At 36.8% G+C, this 26,735-nt stretch overlaps 1 protein-coding gene across 3 annotated transcripts in view; it reads right to left on the reverse strand.

The window, feature by feature from the left end:
- Nucleotides 1-26,684, reverse strand: part of eif3ba (eukaryotic translation initiation factor 3, subunit Ba) — a 28,314-nt gene extending 1,630 nt beyond the window's left edge. The window contains exons 1-17 of one of the 3 annotated variants that reach the window (XM_051714048.1): nucleotides 26,364-26,684; nucleotides 25,792-25,984; nucleotides 24,176-24,295; nucleotides 24,042-24,099; nucleotides 19,215-19,343; nucleotides 18,959-19,116; nucleotides 18,155-18,286; nucleotides 16,685-16,751; nucleotides 16,562-16,608; nucleotides 14,620-14,830; nucleotides 14,454-14,526; nucleotides 14,245-14,367; nucleotides 14,082-14,160; nucleotides 13,848-13,986; nucleotides 857-982; nucleotides 686-763; nucleotides 474-582 (exon numbers count right to left, since the gene is read on the reverse strand). In XM_051714048.1, the coding sequence (XP_051570008.1) occupies nucleotides 474-582; nucleotides 686-763; nucleotides 857-982; nucleotides 13,848-13,986; nucleotides 14,082-14,160; nucleotides 14,245-14,367; nucleotides 14,454-14,526; nucleotides 14,620-14,830; nucleotides 16,562-16,608; nucleotides 16,685-16,751; nucleotides 18,155-18,286; nucleotides 18,959-19,116; nucleotides 19,215-19,343; nucleotides 24,042-24,099; nucleotides 24,176-24,295; nucleotides 25,792-25,984; nucleotides 26,364-26,466 (1,945 nt within the window). In that variant the 5' untranslated portion in view covers nucleotides 26,467-26,684. The remainder of the gene's footprint in view (nucleotides 1-473; nucleotides 583-685; nucleotides 764-856; nucleotides 983-13,847; nucleotides 13,987-14,081; nucleotides 14,161-14,244; nucleotides 14,368-14,453; nucleotides 14,527-14,619; nucleotides 14,831-16,561; nucleotides 16,609-16,684; nucleotides 16,752-18,154; nucleotides 18,287-18,958; nucleotides 19,117-19,214; nucleotides 19,344-24,041; nucleotides 24,100-24,175; nucleotides 24,296-25,791; nucleotides 25,985-26,363) is intronic. The other 2 variants (XM_051714046.1, XM_051714047.1) reach the window with 2 other exon arrangements.
- Nucleotides 26,685-26,735: the final 51 nt, after the last annotated feature.

The raw sequence follows: 26,735 nt of genomic DNA on the forward strand, positions 1-26,735 counted from the left end.
TGTCATTTTTGGGTGAACTATGCCTTTAAAAATAATTGTTCTAAAACTATTGCGGACCTATAAGTCAGTTAATTTGGTACAATTGCGCAATTATTAATATTCAGTTGCAAATGGCTGACTCCAAATAAAAAATCACTACTGCACCAGAAAGAGAGACACCCAACTGATAAAAAAGTCTCGCCAAATTTCAAGCTTCAGGGTTCCCACCATTTTTGACCAATAAAATTCCATGACCTTTCAAGGATTTTGTGAATACTGGATTCAGATTTGTAAATATTTTTACATATATGGCTATGTCAAATAACTGCAATTAGATCAAATCGGGCAATAATTGTGACAGGCCTATTCTAGAGAAAGGGGAAGTGCAGAGAAAACCACACGTTAATGGCTCTGTGCCGTCAAAGCAGCACAAGCAATGATGATTAATGATTAAGTTAAATGCTGAAAAGAGATGTGCTCTCTGCATTAATTACCTCCTCTGAGTCCAAGGCGGAGAGATCTCTGCTCCTGGTACATCTGCATGGCTCTCTCACGATACTTGTGATACTCCTCCATCATGGCGTGTCTCTTGTCCACCAGTTCCTGTTAAGCACATGGTACTCATTTAAATCGGACCACAGAACATTGATACAGCCATAATGTAATCAAACCATCCAAGTAAATAAAAACAGATTCATCTAATTACCTTAGATGCCTTGGACTGGCTGAGACGATCCTTCTGCTCAAAGATCTTAGAGTACTTCTTCAGATCCTTCTTTATGAGCTGTTGGTTTAAATAGACAAGGTGGGATTAGAGCTCAGTCTGAAGGGAGCTGACAGAGTAATAACCGTGACCCTGCATCTGACCTCATCTCACCTTTATTTCCTCTTGAGTCAGGAGAGAGGGTGGGCGGGGCCTCCACAACAGCTGGCAGAAACGGTCCTTGTTGTTCTTCTGCAGTAGACGACCCTGGAATGTCCACAACCAGAAGGCATTGTCCACCTGAATGGACCAAAGTGTGGGTTAATATTACAGTGCCACACTGTACTGAAATTTCTCCAGTCTCCTCCACAAATATCTGCTTGATGTAGAGACTCTATTAGGGCTGGGCGATATGTCTTAAATTACACCTCGATATTTTTCAGCCTATTGAAGATATTTGATATACAGTATATCTCGACAATTATGTATTTGCTCTGAAATGGCCTAAAAGTTTTTTTTTGTTTTTGTTTTTTTTAAATCAGAGGAACAATCATTTCATCCAAGTAGCCATTGTAGCCAAGTAGATTCAATATTTTAAAGACATAAAATAAAAATCTATTTAAAAATAGTTTGTTTTTCATTAAATAAACACAAAGGGAGAATGATATTCAATCATTTTCATTGATATGCACTTTATATTTATTCTTCATATTAGAACTGGGCGATATGTAAAAATTTTTTTTTTTTCGGTAATCGGCTTAAAAAAATATTGCGATATACGATTACATAGTCAACCCCCCAGCTGAGGTTCAGTAAATTGTTTTGCTTTATTGATTTTGCTTAAATTCATTTATTGAAACATGAAAAACAAACTAGACATTTCTGAATTCATACTGCACTTTAAACTAAACGAAAAAGCAATAAAGTTACAAAAAAAAAAAAATTTAACCACCTTATTTAAATATTTATCATCTCCAATGGCTCCATTTGCCATCATGCAAGTATCCGTCAATGACACCAGGAGGAAAATTACTAATAGCCTACAGATTAAGAACTAAAGACAATTATAAATGTAAAGATAATAATAATCATAATAAATAAGCCTAATAAATTCCCTTGTGTTCCCAAAATATTGCTGCCAAATGTGTTATCGAATTTGTGTTTGTATTGCATTTTGGTAATACAGTTAATGCTGCCAAAAGAAAATAATACTCAATTTTAGGTTCAAAGTGAACGTGTCTTGTATTACTTTATGATTTAATCACTTTCTATGGGATAAAAATCCCGTCAAACGTATTGCGGTCACGGATCAAAAAATAATAAGCGCAAAAATAAATAAAAAGCGCAGATAAAAAAATAACAAGCATGAATCCAAAATATATAAACACATTTAAAATATGCTGCAAAAAACAACAGAAAAATTTAAACAGTCATCAGAATTGCAAACAAAATCATGTTTTTTTGTACTCAATTTTGCTCATATTTTAATTGTTTTGTACGCTTATGCTGTATTTTTCTTTGTGTTTGTTTCCAAGTTCCGTGATTGGTTTTCCAAAACTTGTGAATAGAGTTTCATGTAAATCAGGGGGCGTTTTGCGTCCCTATTGGTCCACTAGTTCTTGATCGACAGCTCCTCCTCTAGCCAATCACTCGAAGGGGGGAGGTGAAGTCACTCCAATACAACTCCGATAGCTGCTGCTCAATATTATATTATTTGTGGTTGAAAGATACGCTGCTTCTGTCTGTTTTTTTTTTTCCTCCCCAATTTGGAATGCCCAATTCCCAATGCACTCTAAGTGCTCGTGGTGGCATAGAGACTTGCCGGATCTCAGTTGCCTCCGCATCCGAGACCGTCAATTCGCACATCTTATCATGTGGCTTGTTGAGCACGTTATCGCGGAGACATAGCACGTGTGGAGGCTTCACCCTATTCTCTGCGGCATCCACACACAACTCACCATGTGCCCCACCGAGAGCGAGAACCACATTATAGCGACCACGAGGAGGTTAACCCATGTGACTCTACCCTCCCTAGCAACTGGGCCAATTTGGTTGCTTAGGAAGCCTGACTGGAGTCACTCAGCATGCCCTGGATTCTAACTTGCGACTCCAGGTGTGGTAGTCAGTGTCTGCTCGCTGAGCTACCCAGGCCTGCCGCTTGTGTCTGTTTTTAATATTTTCTGCCAGCTCTAGGAAGCAATGTGTAGTCCGAGTAGGCCATTATCATAGTCTGTTAACACATGTATCGAGTCAGCTGAATTTATTTAGCAGAGTTTTAGTTTAGGCATTATTTAAGACTTCCTTGTGTGTAAGTTATTGGCTGCATATTTAAAAAAATAAAATAAAAAAAAAAAAAAAACAAGGCTGGGTTGGTGTGGATGTTTGATGCATGTTTTTACTAGCTGTGCCAATGTAGTCGTGAGTTCAGAACCCAACTCGATCTTTGTTTATTTAATACAGAGATATATATTACTGAACCTGCAGAGTTGCATTCACAATGCATGCTAACCACGTGGAAATAAAGTGAACTAAAAATCATAGCACCTCCCGAGATGATCGGAGATAATTTGCAGCATTCTCATAGACGACATTATTCTTGCAAACAGTTTTCAGATGAAAGAAACAGAGAAAAAGAGTGAAAACTCTTTACATTTACGTGGAATGTTCCACGAGACAGGCTCGCGCTGCACGCCTCTGAACAAACAGCGAATTGGACACAAGCACTGAAGGCTTTTCTTTTGTCTGTTCTTAAAAATATATTAAAGTGTGTTTCTTCAAGCACATGTCTTTGTGACTAACAGCACAAAGTGTGTCACTCCGAGACGTCTTACAGGTCGTCCTCCTGTTGCGGGTAGATGAGCAAAATTACCCACGCATGAAATACATTTGGACAAGGAGCTTGCCGACTGGATTCAGCTTCGTCGCATTTTGCTGGGCAACTGTTTAATATATCTGCCAACTTCCCAGATCCATGGTTTTGCCATTTCCTGATAATGTCGATCTTCATCTGTCAATGAGTGTCGCAATCGGCATCGGTATCTTTGTAAGACATCGTCGATATCTGATAACATCATCCTATCGCCCAGCCCTACTTCATTTGCGATTCATAGTAACTTAAAAATAATTTATTTACCTTAAAATGTTTTTACTAATACATTTTTGAGAATGAACAATGTGTGCAAAGCTACTTATTTTTGAAACCCCAGTTAAACATTGCATAATACTAAATTATTACTGTGAGACATGTTTGGTTTATTATTATATTGATGAATAATTATTATGATTATTAGATTTGTGTTATACAAAAGTTATATATTTCTGTCCTGTTTACTTCCACCTGGGGCTTTTATTTTGACACGGAAACTGCTGTCGTATTTGACAGTTTTCAGTGTTCCGCATTTCCTGAAACGCTGTAATCTCTATGGAGGACGAGGACTGCAGTTCTTAAAAAAAAATAAAAAATAATAATAATAATAATAATAATAATAATAATAAATATATATATAAATATATTTGCAAATAAGTGTAAAAAAAAAAGTTTACATATAAATGTTAAAATCTGACATAAGCATTTATACTTTTATTTCCTTATGTATAATTGTATGAATTTATTCCACATTTATTCCCCTATTTATTTCTATATTTATTCATTTTTACATATATTTATTTCTTCATGTATATTTTTCATATTTCCATATTTTTTTTTATTTCTACATTTCTTTGTCCGTATGGTAATGAGGGGGGCGTTCTTTATCCCTGAGGCATAGCAGTTGAATTCAGATTGCTCCAGAGTGGAGTTTGGAGGCCACAGTGACATCTTGTGGTTGACTAAATTAAATACAATATAAACATAGTCACAGATGGGTGTGGGTGTGCATTAAGAGATTGTAAATTGTACCTGTCTGTGAGTTGAGTGAGTTTAATGGGAAATTAATATCTGCATTGAGTGAATGACTTCGAGGTCTTATATCAAAATCTTATATCACTACTGTTTAACAAAATGTATATCTCTGTACAGACTCTTTTAAAAAATCTCTGCAGGGATTTCTAAAATGCCTGGGACTGCTGAAAATTTTGGCCAACAATCTGAACAAAAACTGCGACTCCAACAGATCTGATAACAGACACTTATTACATTGTCAAAAGCAGTGTGTGCACATGAAATGATCCAGTATCATATTTAATACAAACGTGCGAATGTTGGCGATAGGAGCTTGCAGATTAGATATAGTCGAACTAGGCAGCTCAGCTCAGTGAGCGAGGGGGAGAGAGAGAGGGACGCACGGCTATTCATTTGGAATCATCACTGCCAGATCAACATGTTATTAACCTATTGAAACCAAACTAAACTCCTTCTGTCTACCCGCCTTCTCCCTCCACTCTACAGTAGGTGTCCACTGGCTTGCAAGAGAAAATCCATTCAATGCCCATGCACAGTACTACACAGCTGCTGCTTTGAGGCACGTCTGTAACATGTACAGCAAGTGTGTATTGTCTACCACATTGCTTTTCGTATATTACACGGTCAATAAAATCATAATGTATATGCACAATTAAGGGACAGAATATCAATATATTTACACGGGATTTACGCATCACGTGCTGTTAAATTGCATACAGCTGATATTCAACAAGATGCACAATGCACCCGCCAAGGACATGCACCATTAAGGGCATATTTATTTATTTTTTTATTTATCCTTTATTTAACCAGGAAGGTCCCATTGAGATACAAGATCTCTTCTTCAAGGGAGTCTTGGTCAAGATGGCTGCACCAACATTTTCACATAAAAACGCAATTACACATTTTAAACAACAAATAGTACATAAAAATAGTTTAAAAAAAACAATAAATAAAAAAAGAAAGTCATACAAGCCATACCATTCAAAGATTATGAAAAACAGCAGCATGATTCCTTCAGTGCAGATTTTAAAAGACTTTTAAAGAGGTAAGTGATTCTAGAGTAACAGTAACTTGCAGATCATTCCATACCCATGGAGCGTAAAAAGAGAAAGCAGTTTTACCAAGCTCTGAGTATACCCTAGGAACATTTAAATGAATACCATTAGTTGATCTAGTGCTATAATTGCTGGTGTGGTATGATAAAAGATTGGAAATATAAGTAGGAAGTTTACCTAACAATGCCTTAACAACAAATAGCAACATGTGGATTTTTCTTCTTTGACATAATGGACCAACCTACCGATTCATATAAAATACAATGGTGAGTACATGAACCAATATTTGTTACAAAGCGTAATGCAGCATGATATACAGAATCCAACTTTAAGTAATGATGAGGTTGCATGCATGTAAATCACATCACCATAATCTAAAACAGATAGAAATGCGCTTTGCTCAACCCTCTTTCTGGATTCAAATGGGAAGCATTTTTTTAAACGAAAAAGGAAGCACAGCTTCGGTCTAAGCTTTTTCCATCAGATTATCAATATGCACATTAAAAGCCAGCTTTTCATCAAGCCAAATGCCTAGGTATTTGTAAGAAGTTACTCTTTCTATACAAATACCATCTATGGTAGAAATAAAAGGATCAGCTGTGTTAGTGTGACAGAGTTAAAATCATTTATCTAGTTTTTTTGGAATTTAAGACCAATTTTAAATTTTAGCAGTTTAAGCTGCAATGAATGAAAGGAATCCTGCAGAAGTTCTATGGCTTGATACAAAGAAGGTGCAACTGTATAATTAATTGTGTCATCAGCATAAAAATGTAGCTTCGCTGTATTTATTCCTTGACCTAAATCATTTATAAAAATAGAAAACAAAATAGGAGCTAAAATAGACCCTTGCGGGACACCCTTATTAACTGTTAGTGATACTGAGGCATAATTCTCTACTGAACACATTGAGTTCTTTCGATTAGATAGTTCTTAAACCAATTCAGAGACACTTCACTAAGGCTTATACATCTAAGTCTCTGTAACAGCAATTCATGATCTACAGAATCAAACGCTTTAGAAAAATCAACAAATAAAGCTGCACAATGCTGTTTCCCATCTAAAGATTTGATAATATCATCAGTAACTAGCATTGCCGCTGTTATAGTGCTATGGTCTGATCTAAAACCTGACTGAAATTCACTAAGAATTTTATGTTCAGATAAAAACTGTTTTAATTGATCACTTACAAGAGACTCAAATATTTTCGCCATAACAGACAGTCTGGAAATGGGACGATAGTTATTCACTTCAGAGGGATCTCCACCCTTTAATAGAGGGAGAACCATAGCCGATTTCCAAGTACGTGGAATGACATTAGAGGTTTAACTTAAGTTAAAGATGGCAGCAATAGGTTCTGCAATAAGATCAGCTGTAATAAAAAAAAAAGTTCTATTTTATCAGGTCCACCAGATTTTTTACAATCTAGTCTCAGTAGTGCTTTCTGAACTTGAGTAGCTGAAAAAGAGGTAAAAGTGAACAATCGATATATCGGTCAGCTGATATTAGCCTTTCACCGATATATCGGTATCGGCGTATATGTTTACAGATATGAAAACTTTTTTCAGAACATATAATGCAGAAAACAATGCTTGAATTGATGTCATAGCGTATTTTGTCCAGCAAAGCGCGCTCCGTCTCCACTGTTTACAGAGCTGACTCTGAACTGACGGTGGCTCTGCAGACAGGGTGGAGTTAAGCGGTGCGGAGTTAAGCGGTGCGGAGTTAAGCGGTGCGGAGTTAAGCGGTGTCTTCTTGGTAAGTTGCCAAATAGTTTGTGAAATACATACTGGAAAGTTAAACAATAACCCCATATTTTTCCATTTTCAATATTACTAAAATAAGGTTAACCCTGTCCCTGACAACCATGTCACTCATGTTTATCACATCTGTTTGCTGTTAGCCAGCTATAGATTATCAGTGCAGTCAGTAATTTAGCAGATTGAAAGGTAAATATCAGAGCATCAGGCAACATGCAACCGGCTCAACATTTCCTTTTACATCATGTTCCCGCAACTTACTAAAATCAATTGTTGGACTAGCTGAAATAAAATGTATATTGAAGGTATCCACAATATTAGTTTTACCCTTGATTATACTCTGACTCACTTTTAAATGATCAGGAAGGTTAGTCGGTTTTTTTATACCAGAAAATGATTGTCAATTTCCAGAACTTAGCAGGGTCATTCAAATTTTCATTTATCATGGTAAGATAGTAGTCACATTTAGAATTTATCAATTTTGTACACTTATTTCTTAATGTTCTATAATGCGTCCAATCCACATGACTATTTGTTTTCTTTGCTTTAACCCAGGCAGCATCTCTTTGTCTAATAGAAGATGAAATGGACTCATTAAACCAAGGGTTATCTCTGCCACTTATCCTAAATCTTCTAAGAGGAACGTGTTTATCAGAGATAGTTAAGAAAGTGGATTTAAAATATTCCCAAGCTAGATCAACATCAGCCATATGCGAAACAGTATGCAAGTCACTGTTATAAACATTGTGCAAACAATCTTGTTCATTAAAATGTTTAAATTGTCTTTTATAAATAAAATGTGGTATACTCTTAAGAATCAAAATTTCTCACACAAGCTACTGCACAGTGATCACTAATATCATTACAAAAAACTGCAGAGAATCTGTGGGGTGCGTTTGTTAAGAAACATCAAGTAAAGTGGATTTGACCATATCTTTTTCATTTAATAAGGTTGGTGAATTTATTAGTTGCGCCAAACAAATAGAGTCACAAATATCCTTGAATGGATGTGAAGACAGCGATAACCAATCCCAGTTTAAATCACCGATTAAAATCAGCTCGGATTTAGTCTAATTGTGAAGCAAGTCAGTGAGTAAAGTAATCGCTTCACTTGAAGCTGAAGGTGGGTGGTAACATCCAACCACAATGATGTCTGAACCATTTAGGAAAAATAGTTTAATGGCTGAGAGTTCAAAACAGTTTGATTTAACGATGGACTGAATACAGGTGCAGTTAAATTTAGATTTAATATAAACTGCAATCCCTCCTCTTTTTTTTTTTGATGCGGCCAGTTCTGAAGACATTATATCCCTCTATTTTTATCATGTCATCTGTGATTGATTTTTTCAACCATGTCTCGGAAAAGACCATTTTACATGACATGCAGTAACCAAGAGTCCCAATTCATTTTCGATTGGAGGGAGGCGATAGGAGGCAAAACAATTGAAATGCTTAAAATACAATGCGTATTTGTATTTGCCAATATTTTTTTTCCAATATACTGGATACTGATTACTAAAGCGTCTTTCATTCAAACAGATCTCACGCATGCACCCGTCTTCTCCATACAGTAGGCCTACTGTATCCAGTGAAACAATAACACAACCTCTCATACTTTAGGGCTCCAGATTGTGACCAACAGTCAATATCATCATCCTATATGCATTTCCAGTTTAATTGTATCAGAACCGATGACGTTATAAATAAGACACGTGTACAGATAACTGACATATCTGAATAAATTAGCAAAGACCCACAAGTGTTTTATCCCTGCTCTCCCCCTTCATCGCTGCTTGACTTTGGCGAAAAAAAAAAGATATTCTCTCACACCCTAATGCAGCCTTTAAAAAATTTAATAGAGCCATAGTTTTAGTATAATATTTATTCTATATTTATCTAATATACTATTATTAATACAGTTAGTGTTACCATAGCAAATTCATGGTCATTTTTAAAGGGTGCTGATGTGTGAAAAGACTGCTAATTTATATATGTGCATGTCAGTGTTTTCTCCTGTTCATGTGTCAATGCTTTACAGAATGTCGGGCCATTTAATATGATTTTAAACTAGATTACTCACCGAGGGTTTCATAGAGGATTTCACAAGAGAATTCTGTGCCAAATTCAAATGGTTTCTGTGACTTGCACCGTACTTCTCACTGCGTCTCCACAGACACTGAAGAAATCCACTCAATGCCCAAATCACAACACCTGAGAGCAGCCGCTTTGGGCCGTGTGTTTGTAATATGTAAAGTGATTGTGCATTGTCTATCATTGCTTTCAGTACACAAGCAAAAATATCATGTTAAATATGCACGTTTATAGTTGGAAAGATGCCAGAGGACAAGTACCGTTAAAGATTTACGCTGCGCGTCGCATTTGAGAGCTGAAGACCGGTCCGTGAGTAAACGCATCTGCTCTGCCTTCACGCAACTCTGTCCATTAATGCAGGTAGCACACAACGCTGTTTCGCTCCACTTTTGAAGCGTTTGCCAGTTGATATTGCTTTACAGAAAATGGCAGCTTATGAGGAGAGCGAGAGAGAGAAAGAAAGTTGACCAACACTGAAGTCACACCAATGCAACCTATAATAAAATTTAGTCACACAGACAGGAAAAACAGTCGCAGTCTGGAGCCCTAAAGTATGAGAGGTTGTGTTAGTGTTTCACTGGATACAGTAGGCCTACTGTATGGAGAAGACAGGTGCATGCGTGAGATCTGTTTGAATGAAAGACGCTCTAGTATTAGTGCCCGACCGATATATCGGCCGGTCGATATTACCGGCCGATATTAACCTTTCACCGATATATCGGTATCAGCGTATATGTTTACAGATAAGAAAACCTTTTTCAGAACATATAATGCAGAAAACAATGCTTGAATTGCTGTCATAGCGTAGTTTGTCCAACAGAGCGTGCTCCGACTCCACTGTTTACAGAGCTGACTCTGAACTGACAGTGGCTCTCCAGACAGGGTGGAGTTCAGCGGTGCAGAGTTAAGCGGTGTCTTCTCGGTAAGTTGCCAACTAGTTTGTGAAATACATACTGGAAAGTTAAACAATAACCCCATAATTTTCCATTTTCAATATAACAAATATAACATTAACCCTGTCCCTGACAACCATGTCACTCATGTTTATCACATCTGTTAGCCAGATATAGTTTGTCAGTGCAGTCAGTAATGTAACAGATTGAAAGATAAACATCAGAACATCTTTTTGCAGCTCAGCTGACAACGGTGTGGTGGTGGATTGTGTCCGTTGAGTGTTGATTTTACGCTATGTTGTTACCTAGTTGGTGAGATGCAATGCAGGAAAGTAAATAAACAATGTCCATCTTTTACTCACTGTGACAATGAGATTACAGCTATTTAGCTAACCACGTAGCGACTTTACTACCTTGTCAGCTGAGTGGAAGCTAATGTGTAAACATGTATTCACCAAACTGTTTTGTTAAGGATTCACAGTTTGGTACCCCCTTCAACCGAACAATTCCAGTCATTGCATTTATAAAATGTAATTTTTAAATGTCTGGTTTTCCACCGTTGAAAGTTTCCCCTGAACTTGTATAGCAGAATACAGTGTAACACCGCTGCTGTTTATCTCTTGACTCGGCAGGTGTAAAAACTTCTTGTTTTACAACCTTCCAATAATTGACTGGCAGTATTAAAACAGTCATCATTTGACTGATACTAAACAGTACTGATGTTTATTTAGCTATTTATTTTATTTATTCTTTATTTTACTGGTCAGCATTTGACTGATACTAAACATACAGTACTGATTTTTATTTAGCTATTTATTGTATATTTATTCTTTATTTAAATGGTAAGCAACTGACTGATACTGAACATACAGTACTGATGTTTATTAAGCTATTTATTGTATTTTTATTTATTCTTTATTTTCTCAGTGTTTATTTCTAGAATGTGTTGACAATGTATAATAATAATGTCAAATATTCTTTGATAAAAATATTTAAGAAAGCAGCCTTCTGAGTACCTTTGCATAGTCATATTGGTACAAAATCTGTGAACAATCCACATAGAAAAGGTCTGTTTTCATTCCAGCTCAAAAATGAACTATATCGGCCACCATATCGGTAATCGGTGAACTTTCCCTCTCTAAAATTGCTACCGGTCTCAAAAATCCCATATCGGTTGGGCTCTACCCAGTATCCAGTATATTGGAAAAGAATATTGGAATATGAATTGGGACTCTCGGTTACTGCATGCCATGTAAATTGCCCTTTACGGTGCACATTGCACATCTTGTTGAATATCAGCTGTATGCAACTTTACAATGCGTGATGCGTTAATTCCTGTCATTCCCGTGTAAATAATTGATATTCTTTCCCATAATTGTGCATATACATTATGATTTTATCATGTAATAATACGAAATGTAATAATATGACCGTGTAATATACGAAAAGCAATGTGGTAGACAATACACACTTGCTGTACATGTTACAGACATGCCCCAAAGCAGCAGCTGTGTAGCACTGTGCATGGGCATTGAATGGATTTTCTCTTGCAAGCCAGTGGACACCTACTGTAGAGTGGAGGGAGAAGGCGGGTAGACAGAAGGAGTTTAGTTTGGTTTCAATAGGTTAATAACATGTTGATCTGGCAGTGATAATTCCAAATGAATAGCCGTGCGTCCCTCTCTCTCTCCCCCTCGCTCACTGAGCTGAGCTGCCTAGTTCGGCTATATCTAATCTGCAAGCTCCTATCGCCAACATTCGCACGTTTGCATTAAATATGATACTGGATCATTTCATGTGCACACACTGCTTTTGACAATGTAATAAGTGTCCGTTATCAAATCTGTTGGAATCGCATTTTTTGTTCAGATTGTTGGCCAAAATGTTCAGCAGTCCCAGGCATTTTAGAAATCCCTGCAAGGATTTTTAAAAGAGTCTGTACAGAGATATACATTTTGTTAAACAGTAATGATATAAGATTTTGTTATAAGACCACTAAGTCGTTCATTCAATGCAGATATTAATTTCCCTAACTCACTCAACTCACAGACAGGTACAATTTACAATCTCTTAATGCACACCCACACCCATCTGTGACTATGTTTATATTGTATTTAATTTAGTCAACCACAAGATGTCACTGTGGCCTCCAAACTCCACTCTGGAGCAATCTGAGTTCGACTGCTATGCCTCAGGGATAAAGAACGCCCCCCTCATTACCATACGGACAAAGAAATGTAGAAATAAAAAAAATAAATGTGGAAACAAATAAATATGGAAATATGTACATGAATAAATAAATAAATGTAGAAATAAATAATTAAGGGAATAAATAAATGTGGAAATTAATACAATTACACATACACAAGGAAATAAAAGTATAAATGCTTATGTCAGATTTTAACATTTATGTATGTATTTATATGTACACTTTTTTCAATTTTTACATCTATTTGCAAATATATTTATATATTTATTTTTAATAACGGCAGTCCTTGTCCTCCATAAATCTCCTCCTATTCTGTTATTCTGTGCCGAGTTTGTAGATTTGTATAATATCTTGTAGCAGTTACTAATGTATGGAATTGCACGAATTGTGACAAACTTTGATTTCACAATGCACGTGAACTGATCTGAGAGCGCCGACATGTGCATGCACACAGATCAGCGCATCAACGGTTTGTTCTGAATCACACACAGACCATGTTTATCTGTCTTTAAATCACAGCCTTTTGTGGAATAATAATCACATATGACCAACTTGTCATTTTGTATGTTATTTTGATTAATTGTGCAGCCCTGAAGGATTGTGAAAATCTACTGATGCACTCTTTGTGAAACTTAATAAAACCAAATAAAAGCACATTAAAATCATCGCGATATTCACGATAATGGTCAATTTTACATTGTTAGCAAAATTACCTCTATTATATTGTTAATATTCAATATATCCCCCAACCCTAGACTCTATTTAAAAAAAAAAAAAAAAAAAAAAAAAAAAAATGGTGAATCTGTTAAATGGCTAATTTTAGTCTTTGGTGTCCTATTTTGGTTTTATAAACTTTACACCAAGAAATTTTAAGATTACAATTTGGAAATCTCTGTATGACTTGCATTGATTTTGCATAGCAAACATTCCAAAGCATAATAATGATGTCATTATAATATTTGCATACTGGTTTGTGATTGGTCTTTTCAGATTTTCACCTATTTAACCACTTATAGTCATGTTTAAACTGCAAATTCGTGATGTTTTGATTCTCATGCATAGAAAACATCAGCATGCTGAGCTGGGCGTCAACGACAAAGGCAAAGTGGTATTGCTGCAGAATTTTGTTTATACATAACTAAAACTTTAACACTAGGCTTTTGCTGCCTTGCAATTTCACTTCAGGAAATGCAAATCAAATTATTCAGAGTGTTTGAGACACACTTCATATTATTGAAAATGTGAGGATTAATCACCTTGTGACTCCACCAGGAGACAGATGTTACAACAAATCGTCCAGTTGGATCCCACTCCACATCTGATGCCATGTAATGCTCAGCGATGTTCATCATGGTGCAGTCTGAAGTGTCCACAAAAGCAAGAGCTCCATTCATGCTACAGGGGGAAAAAACACAAAAAATATTATACTGAGCAAATTTAAAAAGCAAGCACACTGAAACAAATGTTTTTTTTTTTGAACAAGTACAGACCTCCTCAGCCCAGCCAAGACCAAAAACTGCCCTTGTGGACTCCAGAAGATGCTGTTTGCTTGTTGTTTGTCAAACATTTCTGAAATAATAAATTTTTGGGATAATCTTTAGATCAATACAAAGAACTGGTCAGAGTATTTATTTTTATGATGAGAATGCTTACTTATTAAATCGATTTTGCCATTGTTCTTCACATGGTAGAATGATACATTGATTCTGGGAGATTCACCATGCAGCACAGCAAATTTGCTGCCATTTGGTTCCCAAGCAAAGGCAATGATGCTCTCTGAAGATAAGCAGAGAAATCAGAACAAACGCAACAGTCTAAAACAGGAAACATAGAAATGATCTCCAAGATGCTTTTTTCTTTACCTTTCATCTCCACCACATCCACAGGTACCTGCTTCTCCCTCATCCGGAAAATCTCAAAGTTGGTAACAACACCCTGAGGAACAAAGTTCAGAGCAGAGTTTCACTTTAGCCCATGAACAGAAAGTTTCAATAGCGTGGAAGTGTAATTTAAAGACAATACTTGTACCTGCGTTCCTTTGGGTGTTCTGTCCACCTTTACACAGAGATAGTCTCCGTTTTTCTGCCAGTGAAGCTTGCAGTCCACAACATTAAACAGGTTGCGGACTCTGATCTCATTCCTGGATGGAAGCTGCATGAGAGTTACTCTTGCTGGGATGTCTTTATCCTCAGGAACCCAGAATGCAATGATATTATCTCCAGGCGACCAGGAGAAATCCCTGTTGGCATAAAATGAGTAATAATAAAATATATACATATATCTATATATATATATCTATATATATCACACACACACACACACACACACACACACACACATACAGTTAAAGTCACAAGTTTACATACACCATAGCCAAATACATTTAAACTCAGTTTTTATCAATTCCTGACATTTAATCGTAGAAAACATTCCCTGTCGTAGGTCAGTTAGGATCACTACTTTATTTTAAGATGTGAAACGTCAGAATAATAGAGAATGATTTATTTCAGCTTTTATATCTTTCATCACATTCCCAGTGGGTCAGAAGTTTACATACACTTTGTTAGTATTTGGTAGCATTGCCTTTAAATGGTTTAACTTGGGTCAAACTTTTTTCAGTTCTGCCCACAAATTTTCTATCAGATTGAGGTCAGAGCTTTGTGATGGCCACTCCAGTACCTTGACTTTGTTGTCCTTAAGCCATTTTGCCACAACTTCGGTGGTATGCTTGGGGTCATTGTCCATTTGGAAGACCCATTTGCAATCGAGCTTTAACTTCATGGCTGATGTCTTGAGATGTTGCTTCAATATATCCACATAATTTTCCTTCCTCATGATGCCATCTATTTTGTGAAGTGCACCAGTCCCTGCTGCAGCAAAGCACCCCCACAACATGATGCTGCCACCCCCATGCTTCACAGTAAGGATGGTGTTCTTCGGCTTGCAAGCCTCACCCTTTTTCCTCCAAACATAATGATGGTCATTATGGCCAAACAGTTCCATTTTTGTTTCATCAGACGAGAGGAAATTTCTCTAAAAAGTATGATCTCTGTCCCCATGTGCACTTGCAAACTGTATTCTGGCTTTTTTTATGGCAGTTTTAGAGAGTGGCTCCTTCCTTGCTGAGCAGCCTTTCAGGTTATGTCGATATAGGACTCGTTTTACTGTGGATATAGATACTTGTCTACCTATTTCCTCCAGAATCTTCACAAGGTCCTTTGCTGTTGTTCTGGGATTGATTTGCACTTTTCACACCAAACTTCATTCATCTCTAGGAGACAGAATGCGTCTCCTTCCTGAGCGGTATGATGGCATGGTGTTTATACTTGCTTACTATTGTTTGTACAGATGAATGTGGTACCTTCAGGCATTTGGAAATTGCTACCAAGGATGAACCAGACTTGTGGAGGTCCACAATTTTTTTCTGAGGTCTTGGCTGATTTCTTTTGATTTTCCCATGATGTCAAGCAAAGAGGCACCGAGTTTGATGGTAGGCCTTAAAATACATCCACAGGTACACCTCCAATTCAGTACACCTCCTATCAGAAGCTAATTGGCTAACTGTCTAAAGGCTTGACATAATTTTCTGGAATTTTCCAAGCTGCTTAAAGGCATAGTTAACTTAGTGTATGTAAACTTCTGACCACTGGAATTGTGATATAGTCAACTAAGTGAAACAATCTGTCTGTAAACAATTGTTGGAAAAATTACTCATGTCATGCACAAAGCAAATGTCCTAAACGACTTGCCAAAACTATAGTTTGCTAATATAAAATCTGTGGAGTGGTTAAAAAATGAGTTTTAATGACTTCAACCTAAGTGTATGTAAACTTGTGACTTCAACTGTGTGTGTGTGTGTGTGTGTGTGTGTATAATATATATATATATATAAAATCAGCAAAAATTATATTAGTATAGCAAATAGAGAGCAAGAAGAGATCTATGCTTTTATTTTTCTTGTTCTACTCACTTAATTCCATTTATCTTCAAACTCTTCTTTTCCAAAAGACCCATTGACTACGAAAAGGAAAAAAAAAGTTTAGTTAAACAACTGTACCTCTGAAACACACTCTTAATTTTTAAAGACACTTACTGGGGTCTCATAGATGCTCAGGGTGTCCTGTGTCATTCGAGCAAAGAATTTCCCATCTGGACTCCACCTGAACAGAGTAATAAAGTTTTTAAAGATTAATTAGAGTCTAATGACTTTAAACAATTTAGCTACAAACAAATGGGGTGGATAAAAACAGTTTTTCCGATCAATCGCAATCTTCATTTGAATGATCTCGATATCGATTCTTAAATCCCAAGATCAATCTTTCACCCTCTACTACAATGAAAGGAAATCACTCGCATTTGCAACCAAATTTCACGCTATGCGTCTAAAGTTAATATATTTGGCAACTGGCTGATATATGTTTACATTTCACTCACCAGTTATAGTGTAGTTTAGTCGTGAAGCGTTCAGCAGCGAGATCCTTTCACAGCGTGTTGAGAGTAAAAGTTTTTCTGTGTAATGTGTGTCCGAAGACAAGATCCACGCAACTCATTTGTCATTGAATACTGTCTCTTTTAATACCCTTTCTGTTCTTTACAGTCAGTTGTTGATCAAAAACAACTACAAAAAACAAAACAAAAAAAACATTTAATTCTAATCATGCAACGCACAGATGAGGTAAAGCCATTCGAGTCCTCTCTAGTTAACATGCGCTCATTTAAAGGCACTGTTTACAGAAATTCCGTTTTTTTTTGTTTTTGTTAAAGAGACAGTACCGGATTTAGCATGTTCAACAAATCAATGGAAATACTTGTAAATAGTACAAATTATGCAATTTAACAATAAATGTGTAACAAAAATAATATATGAAATAAAATATAATATTTATTGACTGAACAAATTTATTTGTTCATTTTTAAAAAGCCAAAATGTGCAATTAGAAGATGGAGACACAACCCATGTCTTTTGGGGTTGTGTTAAGATGCAGGAATTTTGGATGAGGATTCAGAGTTTTATGTGCGAGGTTTTGGCCTCTCAATATGTATTTTGCCTCAGACTCTGTATCTTGGGAGATGGAGCAGTCATTAATTTGGAGAATAAGCACATGAAAAACTGGGTCCTATCTAGCGTTATGATCACCAGACAGAACACTTTGAGGAGTTGGAAGTCGGCTGGGGTTGTATATTGATTCTGTATGTGTGTGTTCTGCTATGTATATATTTAATGGTTGAATCAATAAAAAATGTTAATCAGAAAAGCCAAAATGTGAACAAAATGATGAAAAAGTAATAAAATATAATTAGTAAAATATATATTTTCCTAATGTATCTTCTTAAAAGGTCCCCTGTATAATTAACAGCATTAGCTGGGATCTAATTTATTTTATATGTAAGCAAAAGGGACAATATAACTCAAATGAACCCATATGAATCGATACTGAATAAAATCGAAATAGGAAACAAATCAAGAGCTTATGAATCGGAATCGAATTGAATCGGGAAATCTGTATCAATACCCAGCCCTACAAAAAAAGTTGTTTAAATGTTTTTATGCAAGATCACTTACTTGAAAATTGGCCAGTGAGCAGAACTTTCACAATGAAAGCCTCTTTTCTTATGTCCTGTGAGAACATCCCAGATAATGATTGCCTGCGGGTCATCTTTCGTGTCCATAAGAGGGCTGAATGTGACAACATATCTGCAAATTAAAGTTACATAAACTTTAACAAGATAAAAAATAAAAAGGTAAAATAATGATATGACAGTCCCTTTTGTAATAGACAGTGATTACACTGTTCCCCTAGTCTTTTTAAAGTTCTCTTAAATATGTGAACTAGTTATATTCAATTTAAAGGCTGCAATTTGACCATTTTTAAATGAGCGTCGGCAAACAACCATGCCTGCTTGGTTGATAAAGCTGTGCATTTCCTCCAAGGATCAGTTCCACATTTGTCCAATAGTCTTGATAAACATTCTTTTTTATTTCTGTTTTTGTGAATTTTAAGTATCTATTGCATGAAATTTCAGCAATTTTGTGTATATCTAATTTTTTTGTATCATGTACAGTAAATACCTGCATTATATCAGCCATCAGGCAGCCTGCTCTCTAGATATCGGCCATTCAAAACCCATACTGGTTGATCACTAATATAGACCAATTTCGCTCTATTTTTATGTATAATTAGATTATTGGCATTACTATTATTATTGATAAACACAGTCAGAGAGAGACAGGAAATCAAGGGGTGACAGAGAGGGGGCAGGGATGGGAATATGACCCAGCCAGGACTCAAACCCGGGTCTCCCGTCAACAGGACGGCTCAATATGTTGGAGCACTCTGACGTGGACCCATTTCTTTACATGACATACCTCTCACAGGGAGAGAAATCAATGAGCTGAACTCCTTGGTGGCTGAACCTCTGGATCTGCTTGAACTTCTCACCCCCCCACAGAGCAATGCCTCTCTGATGGAATGTGGCCAGATAGGTGCCTTTCGGAGACCAGCGCACATAAGTCTCAGTCCAGCGCTATAACAAATATGCAACAGAAAGACACTTAATCCAATATGCATGGATTTACTGTATGCACGGTGATCATTTTTAAAGATGAGTGGGTGAACATTCACCGCTCTCTCCTCCACTTCAATAGGCTCCTTGACATCATTAGCAAATATGCCCGTTCTTTCACCAGAGTCGTAGATTACACTGTACTGATCACGACAGTCAGGATCCTCCAACCAGTGACGGAGATTTCCCTGAAAGAAAAACACCAAATATCAATTAATCACAAAAGCAAGAGACGTACATTTTTGCCTTGTTGTTTAGATTACAATTCTTTACTAAGTGATGCAATATGTCATGAAATCTGAAATTCAGATAATTTTGGTACGATTCATAATTATGCTGAATTCTGAATTATACTGACGGCCAATTCACACCATTGTAGATTGACAAAAACAATACATCAGGTTTTACATGAATAACTCAGTCTCAAAAATTGTGTATTGGATAAGAAATAAACATTGGGTTTTATTAAATGAATTCTAATTGGTTAAATTAAATTCAGTTATTGATACATATTTTCACTGTCAGACTGATGCATTTTTACATCCCAAAGTTAAACATAAAAACTAAAAAATACAGTATATGCAAAGGAACTACTACTGAAGACATTATATCATACACATTTTATATATAGCAGGTCAATGTAGGTTACGACTTTTCAAAACTAACCAAAACATAATGTAGGCTAAAACTAGGGATGCTCCGATCGATCGGCCACCAATCGGTATTGGCCGATATTCACATCCTATGGCTCGATCGGTGATCGGTAATTTGGCCGATCGCATAAACCGATCGCGCATGTCAAAAAAGACAAGCGACTCCTTTAAGACTTCAGCAGCACTGTCATGACATTACGGAATGTGTGAAACATTCTGGCAGTGTTGTAAGACAACATAATTGATTCAGAAGTTAAGAACGATGCAGTGGGAGAGGTATGGCGAATATGAAAAGTTTGTGTACTGCATTGTTAATGTGGCATTTCACATGCGACAAGGCAAAGGGGGAAATACCACGAGCTGTGAAACGGTGCTTATTATCATTCATGGTGGCAGCTTCTCAGTCTCCGCCGGGCATAGACATCTCAGTAATAACGTGAGTTACAAGATGTGGTGTAATTCAAACATCTTTATAAATTATCTCCCGATTAAACAGCATTAACAACAGTAGCGCCTGTAGAGTCCAGAAACATGCGCTCTTTCTCCACTTTCCTTTCATCTCCTTCCCTGATAAGAGAGCGCGTGTTCCCCTCATTAAAATTCAAGCAGCAGCAAGTGAAAAATTCAAAATTAATACAATGATCCAACTAAATGAATAGGCAAGGAAGGAATTTAAAAATATAATAATTATTTTTACAATATTAAGATACCGTAATATAATGTATTAAATATAACGCACAAATAATATAGAAATTAAATAAGGAATAATAAATAATTATATAAAATAATAACACTGAATCAATAACAAAAAGTTTCACACTTACTTGCACCTTTGGGTTATCAGTTTGTCTTCAGTTTGACACTAAGCTTAATTTTTTATAGGGCTATATATCTTAATATAGAGAATATTTTGTAAGCCTACACTTTTTTTTTTTTTAAAGTCTTTTAAGCCTTTCAAACTGTTTTTGTCAGCAAAATTAGGCAAAGGGATTTTACTGGGAAGAGGAAGATTAATAGTGACAGTGTGCAGGTGCCAAGAATATTGCTGATTGGTATCGGCTGTAAAAATCCTGATCGGAGCATCCCTAGCTAAAACTAATGGTAAAACAATGCTACAAAGATCTTTAAGATTTCTGTACTTCATTGTCCATAACCAGAACTATGCAAGTCGGATCCCGCCTCGGAATAAAGAACTAAAAAATTTTATTCCGATTTTTATTTCACAATTCTTACTTTATATCCCATAATTGTGAGATATAAAGTCGTAATTGTGAGATACACGCTCAAACATTGCGAGACAAAAACTCGAAATTGCGATTCAAAGTTGCAATTTTAAAACAATCACGAAATTGTGAGTTATAAAGTCACAATTGGGATGAATAGTCTCACTTGCAAGATATAAAGTCACAATTGCAAGAAACTCGAAATTGCAAGATATACAGTTGTGCTCAAAAATATGCATACCCTGGCAGAAACTGTGAAATTTTGGCACTGATTTTCAAAATATGACTGATCAAGCACAAAAAAACCTGTCTTTTATTTAAGGATAGTGATCATATGAAGCCATTTATCATCACATAGTTGTTTGGCTCCTTTTTAAATCATAATGATAACAGAAATCACCCAAATGGCCCTGATCAAAAGTTTACATACCCTTGAATGTTTGGCCTTGTTACAGACACACAAGGTGACACACACACAGATTTAAATGGCAATTAAAGGTTAATTTCCCACACCTGTGTCTTTTTAAATTGCAATTAGTGTCTGTGTATAAATAGTCAATGAGTTTGTTAGCTCTCACGTGGATGCACTGAGCAGGCTAGATACTGAGCCATGGGGAGCAGAAAAGAACGGTCAAAAGACCTGCGCAACAAGGTAATGGAACTTTAGGATATAAAAAGATATCCAAAGCCTTGAAAATGCCAGTCAGTACTGTTCAATCACTTAAGCAGTGGAAAATTCGGGGATCTCTTGATACCAAGCCAAGATTTCAGCCACAACTGCCAGAAGAATTGTTCGGGATACAAATTAAACCCACAGGTAACCTCAGGAGAAATACAGGCTGCTCCGGAAAAAGACGGTGTGGTTGTTTCAAGGAGCACAATACGACGATATTTGAACAAAAATGAGCTGCATGGTCGAGTTGCCAGAAAGAAGCCTTTACTGCACCAATGCCACAAAAAAAGCCCGGTTACAATATGCCCGACAACACCTTGACACGCCTCACAGCTTCTGGCACACTGTAATTTGGGGTGACGAGACCAAAATAGAGCTTTATGGTCACAACCATAAGCGCAGTGTTTGAAGAGGGGTCAACAAGGCCTATAGTGAAAAGAATACCATCCCCACTGTGAAGCATGGTGGCGGCTCACTGATGTTTTGGGGGTGTGTGAGCTCTAAAGGCATGGGGAATCTTGTAAAAATTGATGGCAAGATGAATGCAGCATGTTATCAGAAAATACTGGCAGACAATTTGCATTCTTCTGCACGAAAGCTGAGCATGGGACGCTCTTGGACTTTCCAGCATGACAACGACCCTAAGCACAAGGCCAAGTTGACCCTCCAGTGGTGCAGGTTCTGGCATGGCCATCACAGTCTCCTGACCTTAATATCATCGAGCCACTCTGGGGAGATCTCAAACGTGCAGTTCATGCAAGACGACCAAAGACTTTGCATGACCTGGAGGCATTTTGCCAAGACGAATGGGCAGCTATACCATCTGCAAGAATTTGGGGTCTCATAGACAACTATTACAAAAGACTGCACACTGTCATTGATGCTAAAGGGGGCAATACACAGTATTAAGAACTAAGGGTATGCAGACTTCTGAACAGGGGTCATTTAATTTTTTTCTTTGTTGCCATGGTTTGTTTTATGATTGTGCCATTCTGTTATAACCTACAGCTGAATATGAATCCCATAAGAAATAAAAGAAATGTGTTTTGCCTTCTCACTCATGTTTTCTTTAAAAATGGTACATATATTACCAATTCTCCAAGGGTATGCAAACTTTTGAGCACAACTGTATAAAATCTAAATTGAGACAAACTTGAAATTCAAAGACAGTCACTATTGTGAGTAGGGATGTCAATTTGCAGACATTTTCATAATCCATCGCCGTGGAAATTAACGATCAATTAATCTATAAATCGTTAACGTTACTATTGCAAAACGCACATGAAGGACTCCAAATAATATGTGCATGTAGCCTATTGTTTAAATATCATTTAAATGAATACACTTAGGGAATGCAAGTATTGGCATTTTCCTATTAAAATACATACATTTAGGCTTTGTTGAGTACAAATTTGTGAATTGTTTAATTACTGTTAATGAATTAGGCTACTGTTAAAAATAACTTGTAAACAAGATATCACTTATGCATATCTGAGTTCATTAAAACTTAAAGTTGTGGATCATGGTATATTTCGGACCTTTGGACTTATTTTATTATTTGAAATTAAGTCAAATCTTAACACGCTATGTAAGCATAGTACTTAATATACCATTTCTAAGGTGACGATCGTATGTCAGCTTAATGTACATTTGTGTTTTCCTGGTGATTGCTGGCGTAATTGTAGGTTGGGATGAAACAAGGAGATCAACAGTGCTTGCTGTCATGTACTTTAACACACTATCACAGTGTGTGCAGAAAACATTTCTGTTAATTTAAAGAGGAATGCTCCAACACTGTTTATATTGAGCCCCCTTCATCTCTGATCTGTGCATTGTCTTTTGTGAACTGGATAATGACATGCAGCCTGCAAGCGCCCTCTAGTGGCGTGTGACTGTATAGACAGCCTTATCAACGCCTGCTGGCTTGATTTCATAACACATTTATCCTGAAATTAATTAATCAAAGATCGATAAGCTTAATCGGTCAAATTATCAATGACAATTAATCGATTTTCGATCAATCATTAACATCCCTAATTGCGAGACAGAAACTTACAAGTGTGAGATATAAACTCGAACTTGCAACTTTATTTATAAATAAATCACAGTTGTGAGAAATAAAGTCGTACTTGCAAGACAAACTCGAAATTGCGAGAAACAAAGTCGCAATTGTGAGCTGCAATCATGCAAATCCAAGTACTGAAGTCGCAATTGCAAGAAATAAAGTCACAATAGTAATATCTAAAGCTAAAAGACTATCTTTTTTTTATTTTATTTTTTATTCCAATCAATGCAGCATACAGAACGGTTCTTGAGAAAAAGAAAAAAAATACTCACAAAATCTTTAAAGGGCTGCTTCTCAGGAGATTCCCACTCATCACTGATTGACATGTACCTAAAAAGAGGGCAATAAATATTAAGGCCATGTGTCTCTCTAGTTGCAAATGAAATTACAGTTTGGCACAACATACTTGTCAAAATCAGTGAACAGATTAACACGGAAAGTATGCTGCTTGTCCAGCTTGTAGCCATCAGCGTTCTTGACTGCTTCATGAGCATGGCTTGGGGAAGAATACTCCAGAAAAATGTACCTGTGTAGACGAAGAGAATTAATTACTACTAAAACACGTTCAAGTACTACCATGCATTTGGAACGCACAATTGATTGTTGAACAAAATAAAAAGAGAATCTAAAGGCGTTTTCTTTCCAATTCAAACCGCAGAGTCGTATTTTTCCAAGCTAGGCAACACGATCTTTTCTGTTAACACTTATTCATCATTTCACCTGTACATTATAATATTTTGATGCCTGATTTGACTTGCAGCATCAAAGATTCTAAACTGAAGCTCTAGTGTGAACAGTTCTTGAAACAACAGACAAAACACTACATGTTTGTTATTGGCCAAAATTATATACATTGGTATATCTCTAGTCAGGGCCATAGCAAGGTAATCTGGGCCCCCTGACTGTACATTGCTCTGGGCCCCTTTCCTATTAAAACATACAGTTTAGAATTTGTTGTGGGGGGCCCCCTGGGTAGGGTTGCACCAGCTGTGCGAAAGGTCTCACCTAAGTTGGGATGTAAAGTTCACACTAAGGGCTTAGTAACTACTACTTAGTTTGTAACTAAGTCAGTGCTTAATTTGGTTGCACCACCTGTTCTTAAAGCAAGAATTAACTAGTAGGTCGTAAACTCTCCGTAAAGTGATCGCATAATATGATGTTTACCTGTATTGATCCATTAAACAGCCTTCAAATTTGTACACAGAAGTGTTAAAAAAAACATGAACTTCAGTTTGATCTTGTTACAGTTGATGTTCAAACCTTGTTTGTTCACGTAACCGTCAGCTGTAATAAATTATATCCCATTAAAATACGATACATAACAAAAGTACATTTGATAAATAGTATATTTGCCCTGTGTAAATAACAATAAATAGGAACTGTATCTAAAATAAATAAGGGGTGATACAACAGGCTGGAAAAATAGACATTTATTCATTTTAATATCCTATACATATTTTGATTGTGTTGAAACTTGACACCGGGCAACGCATCCTGAAAACTGCACCGTTAGATCGGTTTCATGCTGAAGAAGTAATTTTTTTACATAATGTTTTCTCTCTCGTAAAAGTAAACGAGCGTAAATTTCAACATCATAATGTATGTCGAAAGGACCGGAGCCTGTCAACCAAAACATGAGCTCATTGATGTCATTAAATGAGTCTGTCTTTTTTATTCCAACCGTTACTCCTGGTCGAAGTCTTCCATAAATATTTAGTTTATACGTAGGGTTACGTCCTACCTAAGTTTAAGAATCAGAAGAATCAGAATGAGCTTTATTACCAAGTATGCTTACACATACAAGGAATTTGTCTTGGTGACAGGAGCTTCTCGCTCAAATATTTAGTAGAGTGTAAACTGTGACTTAGTGCCCATTTACGCCACAACTAGGCCAAGTTGTAACGCACATATAGCTGGTACATCCGGCCCCTGGACCCTTGGGCCCCTAGAATCGTTACCATCTTTCACCCCACTAGCTACAGCCCTGTCCCTAGTTGTCCCCAATAAATAAATAAAAATTACCCTTTGGTTTTTCCATCTGCCTCTGGGTAAAATTCATTGGTGATTTTGCCAAACTTTGAGAAGATCTTGTGGATGACGTTCTTCAGTTTCTCCAGTCGTTCTGGTCCAACTTGAGGGACATTATCAACCACAATGACCGAGTCGATGCCATCAGTCTCCTGAGGTTTATCCCGGAGAACATCCCCCAGTAGCTCTGCATATGGAGAAATCATCCAATAAATGATTCATATCATCAGACACATCTACAAATGCTTCAGATGTTACATCAGCACAATGTACTTTGGAAAAGACACTGATTCAAGAGCCATTTATTGTGCATCAAAAAAGGCTGAAGATACAATGTATCAATTGCTCCACTAAACGCGGGTACATTTTCCGAAAGATGTTACAATGCTTTTGTCCTGTTAGCGCAAGAAAAGTGTTTACTCTGAAACAGTACAATTAACCAGCATACAAAGTTGAGCTTATCCGAAATGGGTTAGTGTTGGTTCCCGAGCTGACATGTTGATCTTTCGGGTTTAGTGTGGCTGACACACCGTTAGCAGTCGAGCTAAAGCACAGGCCTCTCTTACCCTCATCACTGATGTCATCAACGAAATCCTCCGGATCACTAAACGAAGGCTCTTCCTCGTCATCATACTCCATATCGGCCTCCATGTTGTCCGTATCTCGCATTTAGAGATCGCCTGTTGTCAGTCTGTGCTAGTGAAAAAGCGGTGGAAATGATCTCTGCGGCAATTTAGAGATTTTACTCTCTCGTCCATGTGCAAGACACCCGGCACCAAGCGCTGCGAGCGAGAGAAGGGCCGTACCATGTGTGTGGGGTCCGGCTGACTGCTCTTTCACGTCTGTTGGTTTTAATGTGTAATGGATATTTGAGAGAAAGATGCATTTTTGTTGTATAAAGATATTAAGTTGCGTTTTAAAACTTAGTCATGTTGTTT

The sequence above is a fragment of the Myxocyprinus asiaticus genome, chromosome 13, assembly GCF_019703515.2.
Source record: "Myxocyprinus asiaticus isolate MX2 ecotype Aquarium Trade chromosome 13, UBuf_Myxa_2, whole genome shotgun sequence".
NCBI classification, from domain to species: domain Eukaryota; kingdom Metazoa; phylum Chordata; class Actinopteri; order Cypriniformes; family Catostomidae; genus Myxocyprinus; species Myxocyprinus asiaticus.